The sequence below is a fragment of the Etheostoma spectabile genome, chromosome 23 (genome assembly GCF_008692095.1).
Source record: "Etheostoma spectabile isolate EspeVRDwgs_2016 chromosome 23, UIUC_Espe_1.0, whole genome shotgun sequence".
Taxonomy (NCBI): Eukaryota; Metazoa; Chordata; class Actinopteri; order Perciformes; family Percidae; genus Etheostoma; species Etheostoma spectabile.
The window spans coordinates 11,699,329-11,713,380 of NC_045755.1; the positions used below are offsets into that span (position 1 = coordinate 11,699,329).

General features: G+C 38.5%; 1 protein-coding gene across 5 annotated transcripts in view; it reads right to left on the reverse strand.

Moving 5' to 3' along the window:
• cacna2d4a (calcium channel, voltage-dependent, alpha 2/delta subunit 4a) overlaps nucleotides 1-12,909 on the reverse strand; it is an 82,414-nt gene extending 69,505 nt beyond the window's left edge. For 2 of the 5 annotated variants that reach the window (XM_032504782.1, XM_032504783.1), the window contains exons 1-10: nucleotides 12,268-12,908; nucleotides 11,215-11,414; nucleotides 7,424-7,505; nucleotides 4,489-4,605; nucleotides 4,242-4,301; nucleotides 3,672-3,834; nucleotides 3,432-3,563; nucleotides 2,907-2,967; nucleotides 1,153-1,303; nucleotides 126-200 (exon numbers count right to left, since the gene is read on the reverse strand). In XM_032504782.1, the coding sequence (XP_032360673.1) occupies nucleotides 126-200; nucleotides 1,153-1,303; nucleotides 2,907-2,967; nucleotides 3,432-3,563; nucleotides 3,672-3,834; nucleotides 4,242-4,301; nucleotides 4,489-4,605; nucleotides 7,424-7,505; nucleotides 11,215-11,393 (1,020 nt within the window). In that variant the 5' untranslated portion in view covers nucleotides 11,394-11,414; nucleotides 12,268-12,908. Of the gene's footprint in view, nucleotides 1-125; nucleotides 201-1,152; nucleotides 1,304-2,906; nucleotides 2,968-3,431; nucleotides 3,564-3,671; nucleotides 3,835-4,241; nucleotides 4,302-4,488; nucleotides 4,606-7,423; nucleotides 7,506-11,214; nucleotides 11,415-12,267 lie in introns of all 5 variants that reach the window. The other 3 variants (XM_032504779.1, XM_032504780.1, XM_032504781.1) reach the window with 3 other exon arrangements.
• Nucleotides 12,910-14,052: the final 1,143 nt, after the last annotated feature.

The following is a 14,052-nucleotide window of genomic DNA, read 5'->3' on the forward strand; positions in this document are numbered from 1 at the left end:
ATCTTTACAAGATTGGTGAGATAACAGTTGATTGAAGATTGATAGGTTAGCAGAGGTTAACTGAATTAATTAGCTGTCTTGCTTTTGTCTCTTTTCTGTGTGTGTGTGTGTGCAGTTCAAGTTACCTCTCTGTTATCCAGATCAGCTTGTACCAGCGTGCCCTTGAAGCAGGGCTCCACGTAGCGAACATAGTCACTGTACTGGAGAGAGAAATCAAATATGTAACCCAATAAAATCAACGAGCCACATGATCAACAGTCAGCATATTTAACCTTTATAAAAGGTACAAGTTATTGAAGTTGTACTAGCCTCAAATCTCAATCAATCCCTAAATATCGCAATATCCCTTAACTTTATTACGCTTATTTATTCCAGCCAACGAGTGAATCTGTAACACAGAAACTATTTAACTCCTAATAATATGCATATATGTACGTTCAAATATTTGAGTGCTGTATAATTACGACGTATGTAATACAATGTCTTTTTTACTTTCTAGAGGTCTAATATTTATTGTTTTTCAGATGGATTTCAGTGTTTAAAGTTGGTAATTTGGATGTGGTGTTTATATTCCTGGAAGCTGTTACTTTGTTTTTTCCACTGACACTAGTCAAGTCAAGTTCAAAGTTAAATTGCATTATGTTATTTCTTACAAGGATATCTATGTTTAAAATTGAACTCCCACTCTTTTTGCTTGCATGGTCACCCCCATAAAAGAAGTGGTGTAGCTTTAAATTCTGTGTAAAAACAGCTTAAGGGCAGCAGATTTGCAAGAGGCGTATGATTACACACGCAGTAATACCAGGATAAACCTAGCTTATTACACCGATTTATGGTTGGAGGGCTTTGTGCAGCCAGAATCCTGAAAAACCTAAAAACAAAAATGAATTTTGAAGCTTTGATGTTACTGAAAGTAAATGCCTTGTGCTAATTGAATGTTTGATGTGTGTGTTTGCGCCTGTTTGCATGTGTGTGTCAATTTCCGTGTATTCTCCCGAGTCTCTGTACTGTCTGTACCTGAGTATAAGCCTTCTGTGTATTTGTGTGTTAGGGTGTTAATCTCAACGTCACACCTATCAACCTGCTCGAATGTGTGTGTTTTGTGTATTTGTGTGTGTGTGTGTGTGTGTGTGTGTGTGTGTGTGTACTTACAGCTATTATGTTAACAAAGTCATTTTCTCCCAGTGTATCCAGGATTGTATTGATGGTGTGTTTGGCTATGGTCAATCTGAGTCCCTTCATACTGCCACTGACATCCACCACGATTACCACATCTTTAGGCGAAGTGGCAGCCTGGATATACCTAGAAAGTGACAAACAGCTGAGGTAGGAAGCATTAAAGACTTAACCTTTATAATGCCAACTCAATGACATTCAGCCATGAACAGAGACTCTATGTTAATTACCATTAGTCTAGCAGACAGACAGAACAGAACGGGCAGAGTTGAAGCCTCATCCTTTAATTTGTTCCTCTGTTCTTTCATCCATGCTTCTCTTCATCTCCTTATCACCATCCCCTGATTTCCAAGCTCATTAACATGGATTAGATTTCCCCTACAGTATTGGACATCTGCAACCTTCCAGGAATCAGTTATGTCTGAGGACCACGAGTTCTTGGAACTTGATTTACCTTACCAAACAGTAATCCAACCTTTTATAGGTAAGACATTCCCACATGTCACAGCAGGTGTAAATAATAAAATGAATGATGAATTTCAGGGTCCTGGTATTGTGCATGCTGGCTCACTGTCACATTGCCATGGTTTACTGGGACACTTTAATCTAACTGAGCCACTGTTAGTAGTAGCACCTGTCCTTTGACCACTAAGACAAGTAATGTCTGCTGTGAAAAAAGCATTATTCCCAGCTTTATTGACACGCTTTTAATGTTTGATTAATGTGTGTATTTTAGTTTGTGTTTTTTTTGTAGTATGTGCATTTCCTTTTAAAACTCTCTAAAGTGTGTTTGAGTGTTGCAAAAAGTGCTATATAAATAAAATGCATTATTATTATTATCATTATCATTATTATTATTATTATTATTATTATTATTTGTAAAAGGCTATACAGCTGCTGATGTATAAGCAAGCCTCAAACAGGTCTTGTGCCATTGATGTGTATTCATTTGTCTTTGAAACAGGCAGCAGCCACAATTCTCTCTTATGGTAACAGGAGATAGAGAGCTACTTTTAATGTAGATGAGATGAGCTGATTTATTTGACCACAACTGATGAAAGCCCTAACAACTATCTGTTACTCTACATGTCCAACTGTGCAGCCTGCAACAAAGTGTCTACCCTCTGGCCAGATTAAACAATATGCACCTCTGTCAAACCTGGGTTCTGTCTCTCTATTAACTATCTACTTTTTTTGATTGAACAGAGCATAAACTTAAACAATAGTATAATCTTTTGGTAAGTTGACACAGACAAAGTCTGACCGATAAAATGCTTTTGTACCAAACCACATCACCTTAGAACTTCTGTTAAAAGGCAAAACAAGGAGAAAACTGCACTTAATGGGTAAAGACACTAATTTGAGAGGCTAATCAGAAAAACTTCTCCCCCTTTCACTGACTGCCTCCATAGCTGATTCAACATGCTCAATTGGCCAAATGGTCTCTAATATGGGCAGACTGGTGCCAACTTGCCAGACACACTAAAAAAACTACAATTGATGGTCAGCCATAGACATGAGTGGCACCCAATGACTGCTGGCTTGGAGTGTCAGGACACATACTGTAAGTAGGGTTTGTTGCTTCAGGTTGAGCTGAGTTGTTATGGTTCTTCTGCCATTCATTAGAAGCACTATCCTGCACGTACAGTATAAATTATACAGAGAGCTACAACCCTTCAAAAGGCATCAATAAGGAAGTACAACTGATGTTGATGGGAATATAGCCTTACCAATTTCTGTTTCTGCAATCAAAGGTGACCACACCATTTTCATCTGGAATCCACTGGATCCCTAGAGACAGAAAGAAAGATGGAGAGATTTAGCAAAGGCAGATGCTCAGAACTGCTCTTTTGCGGTCTGGTGTGGTGGATGGATGAACAAATGGATGCATGGATGGATAGTGACAGATCAAATGAGGGAGAGATGGATGAGATAGCAGTTGAGTAAAACAAGCTGTTTCACAAATCCTCTGCTAATTACACACACACACACACACACACACACACACACACACACACACACACACACACACACACACACACACACACACACACACATACACAGGAGAGAATGAGTCATCATGGTTGACAGACAGCTTCCTGCATCGTCAGTTGCTGTGTAAGTATACTGTTTGGCTTGTGTAGCTGAACGTTTATCTACAGCCCTGTTCATGTTGTCTTAACACCGTGCAGAAACAGGATAAATGTGCAAATGAGAAGAATGCAGGATTTCCCAAATGTAGGATGTGTAAGTACCTGGGTACAGTCTGAAGAAGCCTGCAGCACTGCCAAAGTACTGCCAGGTAAGAGTTGGATCTTTCTGGAAGTTTTCAATGAACACATCATTCAGGGCCTCAGACATATAGGCTCCGTTTAGAATAGCTGGATCTACAGAAAGAGAGAGAAAGAAGGAAATTGATTTTCGACTGTCAACCAGATGTGTTATACAGTATGTGCAAGGGAATAAAAGCTGCATGTGTGTTCACGCTTCTGTACCTCTGTTGTAAACATTAGTAGGGACTTGTATGTTACTCAGTTTTGTGTTGACAGGCAGTTTATTGAAGTGTTCATTTTTCTCCAGAGGGAATTCTCCTCCCAGCGACAATGCATTCCCAGCTTCATCCACCGAGTTGATGAGCATGGAGTTAAAGTATTCAAACTAGAGAGAAAAGTAAAGAATGATGACCTCGTAGATTATTTGATGATGAAATATTAAAGAGACGTTCAAAAACTCAGTTTATACAGATTATTCTTCTGTGTGGTCTGTAAAATCCTCAGTTAACTTTGCATATTTGCTATTAGTAGAGGTCCTGTATGCTTATGTTCAACACAGTGTGAATGAGGGGAAAGGAGGTGACAAATATGTGACACAAGCAGAACATCTTTAATATAGTTATGGCTATGATGGTGATAGTACAATACTGTTGACACCACCAAGAAGGGGTACAGGTAAAGAATAGCATATTTTGGGTATAAATCAGTGGTTACATAATCTTCCCGCCTGTGTTAGACTACGCATACAGTATATTGTCTCAAAAGTCACAAACTGTACACAGAGGTTATTACCTTCAGTGTTTCATTGTACTCATGGTAAAGGTCAGCATCCTCTGCTGCTTCCGCTAATCTCTGTGATGAAAATACAGCAGGTTAAGGATACACTCTGTCCATGTAAGTAAGACTATCAAGTCCGAACTAAACCTGCAGCAATTGTTCACTTGATCTTTGTTTATGAAGGTCATGTCTGTAGAAGAGCTCATCTGAAATTGGTTTCCATAACATGTGTTTTTGCTTAAACAGAATGTATTAGTATTACCTTCACAGATTTCATCTTCCTCCCGAGCATCTCCTCCATCTCTTCAGCAAACTTTTTCACTAGCTCCTTTCCGTCCACCTCCTCTATCTTCACCATACCCTCGACATCCTTGTATTTCTTGAAAACAGAAGCAGTTGGCTCATTATTGTGGCAGTGCTATTGTTATTATTAACAGAGCATTCTTCTAGAGAAAATGTCCCATAAGCTCCTTCAAATCATAAAACACAAGACTCAGAGAGTAAGGTTTATGATATATTGCCTTCCTTTTGACTACCACCTGATGCCACTGTATTTTTACATTTAAAAGTTACATACAATATCTTGCTTGAATACACAATGGAAAACAACAGAGAATACATAACCATAGAAGAGATATCCTGGTATTGTACAATCATACACGTGGTGTGTGTGTGTGTGTGTGTGTGTGTGTGTGTGTGTGTGTGTGTGCGCACACACACACACACCACGCAGTTTGCAGTACAGATGGGGGTCAAGCCCAGACTTCATCCCCTCCCCAGACACCCTCTCTAATCTGCAATTTGACAGAGTGATGCCACAAGAAAACCATTTATTGCATACTGCACCTCCTGCTTGACATCTGTGCATGTTTTAATGTATTTGTACTCTACTATTAAATTTGAGCAGCTACATAGATATAATTTAAGAGATCTGGTGCTGTTGCTGTATGTAAACTGAAAGGTTAATTTCCGGCACTGATGATAAAAGCATAAGTTGCGGTGGCAGATAACAGGTTCCAAGTAAATGTTTGTTTTGGTGATGGACTCGTTTATTTTTACCTTCAGTGGGATGATTAGATGAGAACAGGTTATCAAATTTGTCAAAAAAATGGTTTTGTTAATGGGAAATCCCTAGTTCCCAGAGTTCCTAACGGGTGGAGAAAGGCCCTTAGCAAGTTGTCAGTTACAACGTTTAGCCTGTTGACCTAAAAATAATTTCTGATAATTTAAAAAGCTGTGGGGAAAAAAGAACTAGATGCCGAATTTGTCATTTAAATTAAGATATATGTTATATTTTCACTTTCAAAGATGATTCTTTTCAATTCTTCTTACAGTGGAGAGAGAGACACACTGAATTAGACAGATGGAAGAAACAAACAGATATAAATGAGAAAAGGAATGATAAGGAGCTCCATTAGAGCCTACAGAAACTAACTATAAAAACCTCTTTCCAACAAAGGTAAAGGTCCAACAGTTTCTGTCTTATCTTCAAACTTAAACTCAAACACTGAATGTCTTGTTTAGTTTACTCAGGCAAGAAGACAAAGTCACTAAATGATCCACAGATAATGAGAAAGCCATCGATTACACAGAGGTGGGTGATTAATGGCTTCTTGTTTCCAAGATTAAATGCATGCACTAGGTGCTTTTTACACATCGCTGACTAAATAAAAGGATAAAGTGTGCAACTAGGAGACTTAAACCGGCATAATATATAAATACTAATATTACTGATACTGGTACTACAGCAACTATTACTGCTGCTGTTTCTGGGGCTGCTTGTTCAAGTTAGTTAGTATTTTACATCCTGTGTGGTTCTTAATCTGGAAAACTGTTTCTACCAACTAAATATTGAGGGTATCTCAGGTTAATCCAGTCTACAATACAGGTACAAACAACAAACTACTACTGCTGGGTTTTCTTTTGGAAGAAATCTGTGGGAGTTAGCTATTTGTGCAGCTAGATTGATGGAAGTTTTGTTCTGTACAAAATGAAAATCGTGTGGTAAAATGAAAATAAAGATTTAGACTTTAGAGGGAGATGCTCAGTAGGTGCATGTCTCTGTAAACACAGTTTGTGTGTGTGTGTGTGTGTGTGTGTGTGTGTGTGTGTGTGTGTGTGTGCGGCAGATGGTGAATGGGCCTGCTAGGGATTCTACAGGGTGGCATGCAGAGAAAGACTGAACATCCTAATTACTAAAACACACACACACACACACACACACACACACACACACACACACACACACACACACACACACACACACACACACACACACGCAACCCCTTCTTTAGTACAATGGTGAGTCACACAAAAATGAACACTTGTCAAATTCAGCTCATTTCAATGTGCTACAGTACATACAGTATGGTATTTTATGTACTGTATGTATTGGTAAAGCACGTTAATGGTTTTAAAAGTCAACACACGTGTGTATGTGTGTGAGTGTATTTATGTGTTTTTGAATTAAGTGTGTCATCACATTGGTCTCTGGGCCATGTGCAGATGTTGTACAGCAAATGTATGCCAGTCAGTCGTGATCCCATTGGTCGATGGAGCAGAGGGAAGCGGGAAGAGATAGAGACCCCGCCCGACTCAGTCTGATGTGATGATGTCACGTGTTCTATATTCAACTGTCTCTCTTACCCTAAAGTGCATTTATGTCACTGCAGTTAAGTTTGTGTCTTACATTTCATTCCTTGTCTTTCTAGTTTCTATTTGCCAGCCGCCAACTCTAACTGTTCACTGTTTTTCTACTGCTTTTTTTTATTTTTACTGTTTATATCTTGCATTCTTTGCTGATGCCTCTTGTTTTTTTTGCACTATCCCCTTTGCTGCTGTAACACTGCAAATTTACAAATTACATGTACCTTCTCTGGTATTGCCGTGTACTGTATGTTAGGGATAATCAATCCCTAAAGGGATTAAATCCCCACCACAACCATCATCACCTCCCCCTCATCATCACTGATTTGTGTGTCTGAACTGGGGAATTACTAAAACACAACATGATGCATCTTAATTCACCTCAAAAAACACAAAAATGTGATGCCTTGGAAAACATTTGAACTTTGTGTATATACTGTATGTGTACTTCTGTTTTTAAGCATGTGTATTTGTGCATCTGTCTAACATGTGTGTGTACTTGTGTGAGCCTGTATTAATGTGCGCACAAGCTTTTGTGTGTGATCTCTTACCTTCTGCAGCAGTTTAGATCCAGAGTATCTTGTGGACAGGGCAGCTATCTCTTTGCCAAAGGAAACAGCCCACTGCTGCACCCTGCACACAGAGAAAACAATGCAATAACTTAAAAGGCAAGGCAGGTTTACTTGTATTGTACCTTAATAAAAGTAACCCTCTTCAGGAAAGTAATAGAAAATAATTGCAATAAACCGAATTTGGGTTTATTTGTTGACATGCACTTGTGGGAACTGAACAAAATTATATTGTTTAATAGTCATCATGAGAATATTTGAAACTTTGAGAAATGAAGGAAAACATTGAGACGAGGAGAGCCAGACATAAGAGTGTCTGGCCAGCAGAGTAAGATAAGATAAAAATTTGCAGCTGAGACTGTGTGAAAAAGGAGCTATTGTTTACCAATAGTAAAGTAAATATTATGATACACTAACCCACATTTATGTAAATCAACAATATACTACACCCATTATGTAAATCAACTTTCTGTTCACGCCCAATTAATAAAACGGCAGAGCAGGGGATGAGAGCTTTGGAAAGACTGCTGAAATAATTTTCAGAGCTCATTCCCCTTTGCCAAAGAAAAGCCAGTCCGTGTCTGTGAGGTTTTTTTTTTTTTTACTTGAGGCTTTAAACCTAACAGCACTCTAAGATAAATTTCATAATTAATAATGGTTCATTGTCATATATATCACAAACAATTGTGGAAAAAATAATAAATTTAACTTATTTCATAGCCAAAAGCAGGAAAGTAAAGTACCTGACTTCCCTTAAGTGGAACACAGTGCAATAAGAAAGGCTAAACAGCTAACTTAAGAAAAAGATAAGAACTGTTTCTCCAACACCCTCTGTCCAAGAGATTTCACTTGCATCGTGCCTGAAAAATAAGGGCTAACGAGACCGTCTGTGTTGAAGGTGACCATGAAAAGTGTGCGGCCAATCATGATAAGAGGTTACCTTGCATTCGCCAATGACAGATTATAACAGATTACTGTTAAGGTGACAATAAAAGATGACGGTCTGCCAGGTCAAGGGATACTCCGCGCTCAATAACATGCAGTAATTCTACAAATCCTTCATGTGAATGCAGCCAATGAAAGGTAATAGAGGTTAGAGAGTAGACAGGATGTGACAGATGGCTCAATCTATGGGGAGTCGTAGCAGGCAGGCTTGTCATATAGACTGCCAGCCTCGATACAAAAAAAAACTGTGACTGAAAACTGGCTGATTATTTGTAGACTTGAAAACGTAGAGGTGCTAGGTAGGTGTGTTGTACTGTACATATCAGTTTCAGTATCATATTCTTCATTCAGGGATATCAAAGGCTCTCTTGACTGTTGCCTTGAAATTAGTCTGATCATTGTAACTGTTTTAAGGTGGTAAAATGTTATGACGGATAAATGTCAAATGTTTCGACAGATAAATGATGAAGTTCTTTAGTTATATGGAGCTGTTAAAGAGCTATGTTGCTACGGGCTACACTACCACTGTACAGGCCAAGTTAGGTCAGATTAAGACCAGACAATAGGGTATTTATTGTCTGGAACAACACAGTAAGTAAACTCTGTATACCCAAAAAGCGGCCTGTTAATTCCATTTTGTTTTGTGAATCATGCTTTTTTCACTATCCCTATGTTGTGCATTTATGGGACTTGATGTTCATATTTATATATTGATTTATGTGTGCTTTTGTTTCCACTGTCAAATCAAAGGTGCTATACAAATAAAGTTATTATTATTGAAAGGGCAAAATGCAGCAATTGCTCACTGTGAAACTTGTATGACATAGAAAAATAGTAAAAATAAAAATTTTAATTGTAGGTTTTTATGGGGGGTATCTATGGCGTTACACAGTCAGAAATGGTTGCTTATCTCCTAAATTGTTTCTTAAATGTTGTCATTCTGTTGATGCCTTACTGACAGCTATGTGGTTCCTTCTGGCAGCAGAGTAATGTTTCCTGAGAGGCTAAAGATTTGACCTTCTTGGCCTTAAACTAACTTTTTGAGCCAGAGGGGCCCTGCTGCCAAATCTTCCCCAGGCAGAGTGAAGCACTTTGGGCTCAGTGACCTGTGTTGGCCTGCCGAACTCTGCTTTCCCTGAAGCTTTAATCTCCTTCGTCACACCAGCCTGCCTAGTGAAAGCATGCACTCTCTGAGCTGTACAAAGTTAAAAAAAATACAAAAATAAAAAATCACACATACACAAAAAATATACTGAAACAGTCAGTGTGAGTAAAGAAATTCTGTGTGTTTCCACTGAGTTTCTCTGTCCCTCTCAAACCCTTCGACTTTAACACACACATAGACACTCAGTTAATAGACTATTGTGGACTGACAGCAGTGTATTGATCTGTTAGTGTTTTTAGTCAGCAGGAGGTTTGAAAGCTGTTCAGGGAAAAGAGCTTCGTCTGGCTTCTGGAGAACAAACAAACACAGCGTTTTATTCCCAAAAGAAAAAGTGAGAGAAAAAAATGGATCACTTGTTCTACAAAGTGAACGCTTGTGTGATAATGAAAGTCATTAGGCATTATGAGTTATTGAAAATCACCACTTATCCCAGGTAGAACATGGACTAGATACGGTTTTAGGAACTCGTATTACAGTTCATATAAAGGACATAAAGAAGGGGTTATATTATTAATACGGAACAGTTTTTTTTTTTCTTTCATGTAATTGTTTGATGCTGCAAATCTTTTGCCAATACAGATCTAAGTGAAAAAAGCTATAAGCTTTGACTGCACATTGGATTGACATACAGTAAACATACCGGTCCACGGAAATGAAAGTGGCTCTGTAAGGGTGTCATTATGCACATTGGCATGCTAACAGGCTCACAATGACAATATTGACATGCTGATGCTTAACAAGCATGAGTGTAAAGTACTGTATTCTATACGTTTCAATTTACTATGGCAAAATGCATATTAGACCTAAATAGAAAAATTGGTAGAGATAAGCAAATAACACCTAAATAATAAAAAGTAGCCTAAATAAAAAACAAAATGACTTTGTTTTTTTAATTAATATCTGTGCAACCCAAAATGTATACACCATCTTAAACATACTTAGTTGTAGCTGTAAAGAGGCTGTAGGACAGTTTGGCAGTTAGCTACACCCCCACCCCACAGGTGCCCATATGGCCATATGTATCTGTGTGGAGTAATCAGCTAAAATAGAAAGAACACTATTGACTCATCCATCTCACGTGTGGCTTCAAAAAAGACAACGCTGCATGTGGACATGCCATGTTGTCCACGGGGAATAACCTGGTACACTTGTTGAAGTAATGTCTTAATAAAACACGAGGTTTGTGGTCATCTGACTTGTAGAATAGAATAATAACAATACCTTTTACATTACTCAAACTATGTCCACCTCACAGTATTAAACATTTATATAAAGTATGTACAGTAAAAATCCTGTCATTTATCTAAGCTATTGCCAACAAGTATGATTGTTGTACTATATGTGTCTATCTATCTATCTATCTATCTATCTATCTATAGTTCCAATCATCCAATCAGGTGGTTGATAACATATTTGTAAAAAGGTTGGATAAGCCAGGTCAGTTAAGTTAAGATCCTTGGAATGAATGTCATCCAAATCTACAAGAGAAAATATTTGAATGAATTGAGTAAAAATGAGTGTGTTATGTGTGAAAAGCAAGTGAAATCCACATACGCGAATATGTCTCTCACAAACCTGCATGATCTTTATATTTTTTTACACTGATTGTTCAGTCCCTGAGAGTAAAAAGTTATTGTCAGGGTTCTAGTGGAACTGCACTCACGTTTCTGGTGAAAGCTTCATCTGGCCGTCAACCATCCGGCACAGCGAGCTGAGGAGGATAATCCACAGCAGCAGCATCATCAGCCTCCCTCTGTGCGGCCCACTTTTGTCCGATTTACTAGCATTCCCAGCATTTCCCCAGCTCCAGCGGTTCATCCCTGCAGCTGCCACGACCTGCATAAGTCCAGCAATTGTTGCACGCTGGCGCCAAGAGAAAAGCATAAAATGAGGACAGCTCATAGTGAGATTATATGTGCTCAGGTCACAGTGTAAACACAAAAGAAGGGAAGTTGATTGGTCCTGGGTAGGTAATGTAAAGTGGGTATTTAGAGCTTGATAGTTAAAAAAAAAAAACTACTATGAGAGCAGTGAGAGTGATTAGTTTTGGGCTGTTCCACCAAAACTGAGCTAAAAGTAGCTAAAAAAAAAGCTCCATTGGGATGAGCAGAACTGCAGAAGTGGGTGATAATTCTTTTTGTATTTGTCACCATTGTGCTCAGTTTTAATATGAAAATATGAATTATAGCCATTTTAAATTTGGATATCACTTTGTACTACAACAACATTGACTAATTTTGAAATGACAGAGGAAATTCAAGACACCATTTTTCAACTTGCCTGGTAAAGTAATTGTTAAAAACATCCAACAAAGATACAATGTAATCCAGTTTTCTCAAAGATATTCATGTACAGTTCAAATCTCGACACTCTCCAGAAACTTGATGAGAGGCACACTTTGTAACAGAGCAGTCTAAAATAGTGACACGAGGAGAATCTGTGATAGTCCGAGGCCTGCGCAGGAAAAGCAAAGGATCCAGAAAGCTAACATGCAACATCCAACAACAGAGCAAGCATGTCTTCCTAAAAGCAGTCACAAGAATGATGCTGAGAAGCCAAAGTCTTTGAGTGGAAAGACTTGTGAGCCAAACGATTGTAACAATCACATGTGCTGTGCAAAAACACACGGTGCTAATTTAAAAGAAACACAAGCAGGAGCCTCAAAGTAATACTTCCCCAAATCATTATAGACAGAATGACACAAAAGATTACTCACTATGTCATGTGGTCAAAGGTTTGAAACCATTCCCTTTGAGACATGTGGGTCTGGAAAAAAGAAAGTTCAAATATGAGTGATAGCAAAAAAGAAGTGTGTGATTGAAGATTTGATGTCAGCTCAGCTGGTTATACTGGCACACAATAGAGACTAGAAAGCTCTTGTCTCCAGTGTCAAAGGTCACTTCTGCGCACAAGGAGTCACAACAGAGCTTTGCCATGTTCCTACACCTCCCGCGCTACGCCTACTAATCCTATTCTACTGCTCTCATTATCCGGTTCTCTCCTCCATGCACTCTGTCTCTACAGGGTGCCAGTTAAAAAGGGAGAAAGATGAAAGATTTGGGTCGTCCCGGTAAACTTTTATCTTCAGTCCTTTTTATCGGACAGATAGGTATTCCGAAGATGGACACGCACCCATATTCCCAAAAAACTATTTTTCCTTCCGTCCTTTTCCTGAATTATTCCTGACCTCACATCCCGGTGGATCCAAACCAAAGTCATCCAGCACTGGAACACGATTACGCTTCGAGTTAGATGGATTGAGTAATGGAGGGATAGTGGGACTTCCTCTTTCTCTCTAGTGTATCTCTTCCTGCTCTCTGGGACCAGTTTATACTATAATCCAAGCCGGATTAAACCCCTCCTTCCTCCATCCCTCCTTTTTGCTCTCCATCCATTTCACTCTCTTTCTCTCTCACACACACACACACACAGTGACACAAACACAATCTCTCTCTCTCTCTCTCACCCTTATCTTTTCTGTAACACTCTTTGACCTTCTGTATTTCTAGTCCTGCTTTTCTTTATTGTTGCATTACTCTCCTTTTTCCACCTAATTTTGTCATCAGTCTTTCTCTCTCCTGCTATTTTTCTAGTATTCTCATTATTTATCTCAATTCTTTGTTCTGTTTCTTGCTCAATCTTTCTCTGTGTGTCTGTTTTTACTAAGAAAGAGAATGAATGGCCGAAAAGTGGCAATTGTAAAAATTTAATTAAGTCATCTTTCATGGAGGAAGAGGGTGTGAGGAAAATGTTAAAGAGAAAAGAGGAAAAGAAACCAAAAAAAGAGAAAAATGGGAGCTAAAAGGAATGGGAGGATATCAGACAGAAGAGAGGTAAATCAATATAAAGAAAAAGAGCAAAAGAGAAAAAGAAGAGACCTAGTGACCTGGTGGAAGGGTGGTAGTTGTATCAGAAGGGAGTCGCAATTTGTGGAGGAAGATGCACTTACTGTATAATCTTATAATATAAACACACTGAGACACCTAGTGGACTCTTTTTGTCTCACACACACACACACACACACACACACACACACACACACAAAAAACAACACACACCAACACACACACACACACACACACACACACACACACACACACACACACACACAGTGCTGCAACATGTATCTCAGCTTTTTAAATGTGTCTATATCTATAAATTACTGTAGGTTAAAAAAATCTGCTCTCATTTTCTTAAGTTTAGGTTAAAGTTTTAAGGAAGCTTAAGTTTATTAAAGAAAAAAGCTATTCAAAGGTATATCACATTCATCTCATAATCCCTTTTAATTAGCCCAAGAGTAATTCATGTTTAAATGCTCTGTGTGTGTAGTTCATCTCCCTATCTGCCTCAATAACCTTGCAAAAATCATCACATAAATGTGTAATGTATATTCATCTTGTTTACCATTTTTACTCTGACACTTTTTTTTTTTTAAACACTGATTACATTTTGTGACTTCTTTGTCAGTGAGAAATTTGAGAAGTGATTTGGTAATGTTATG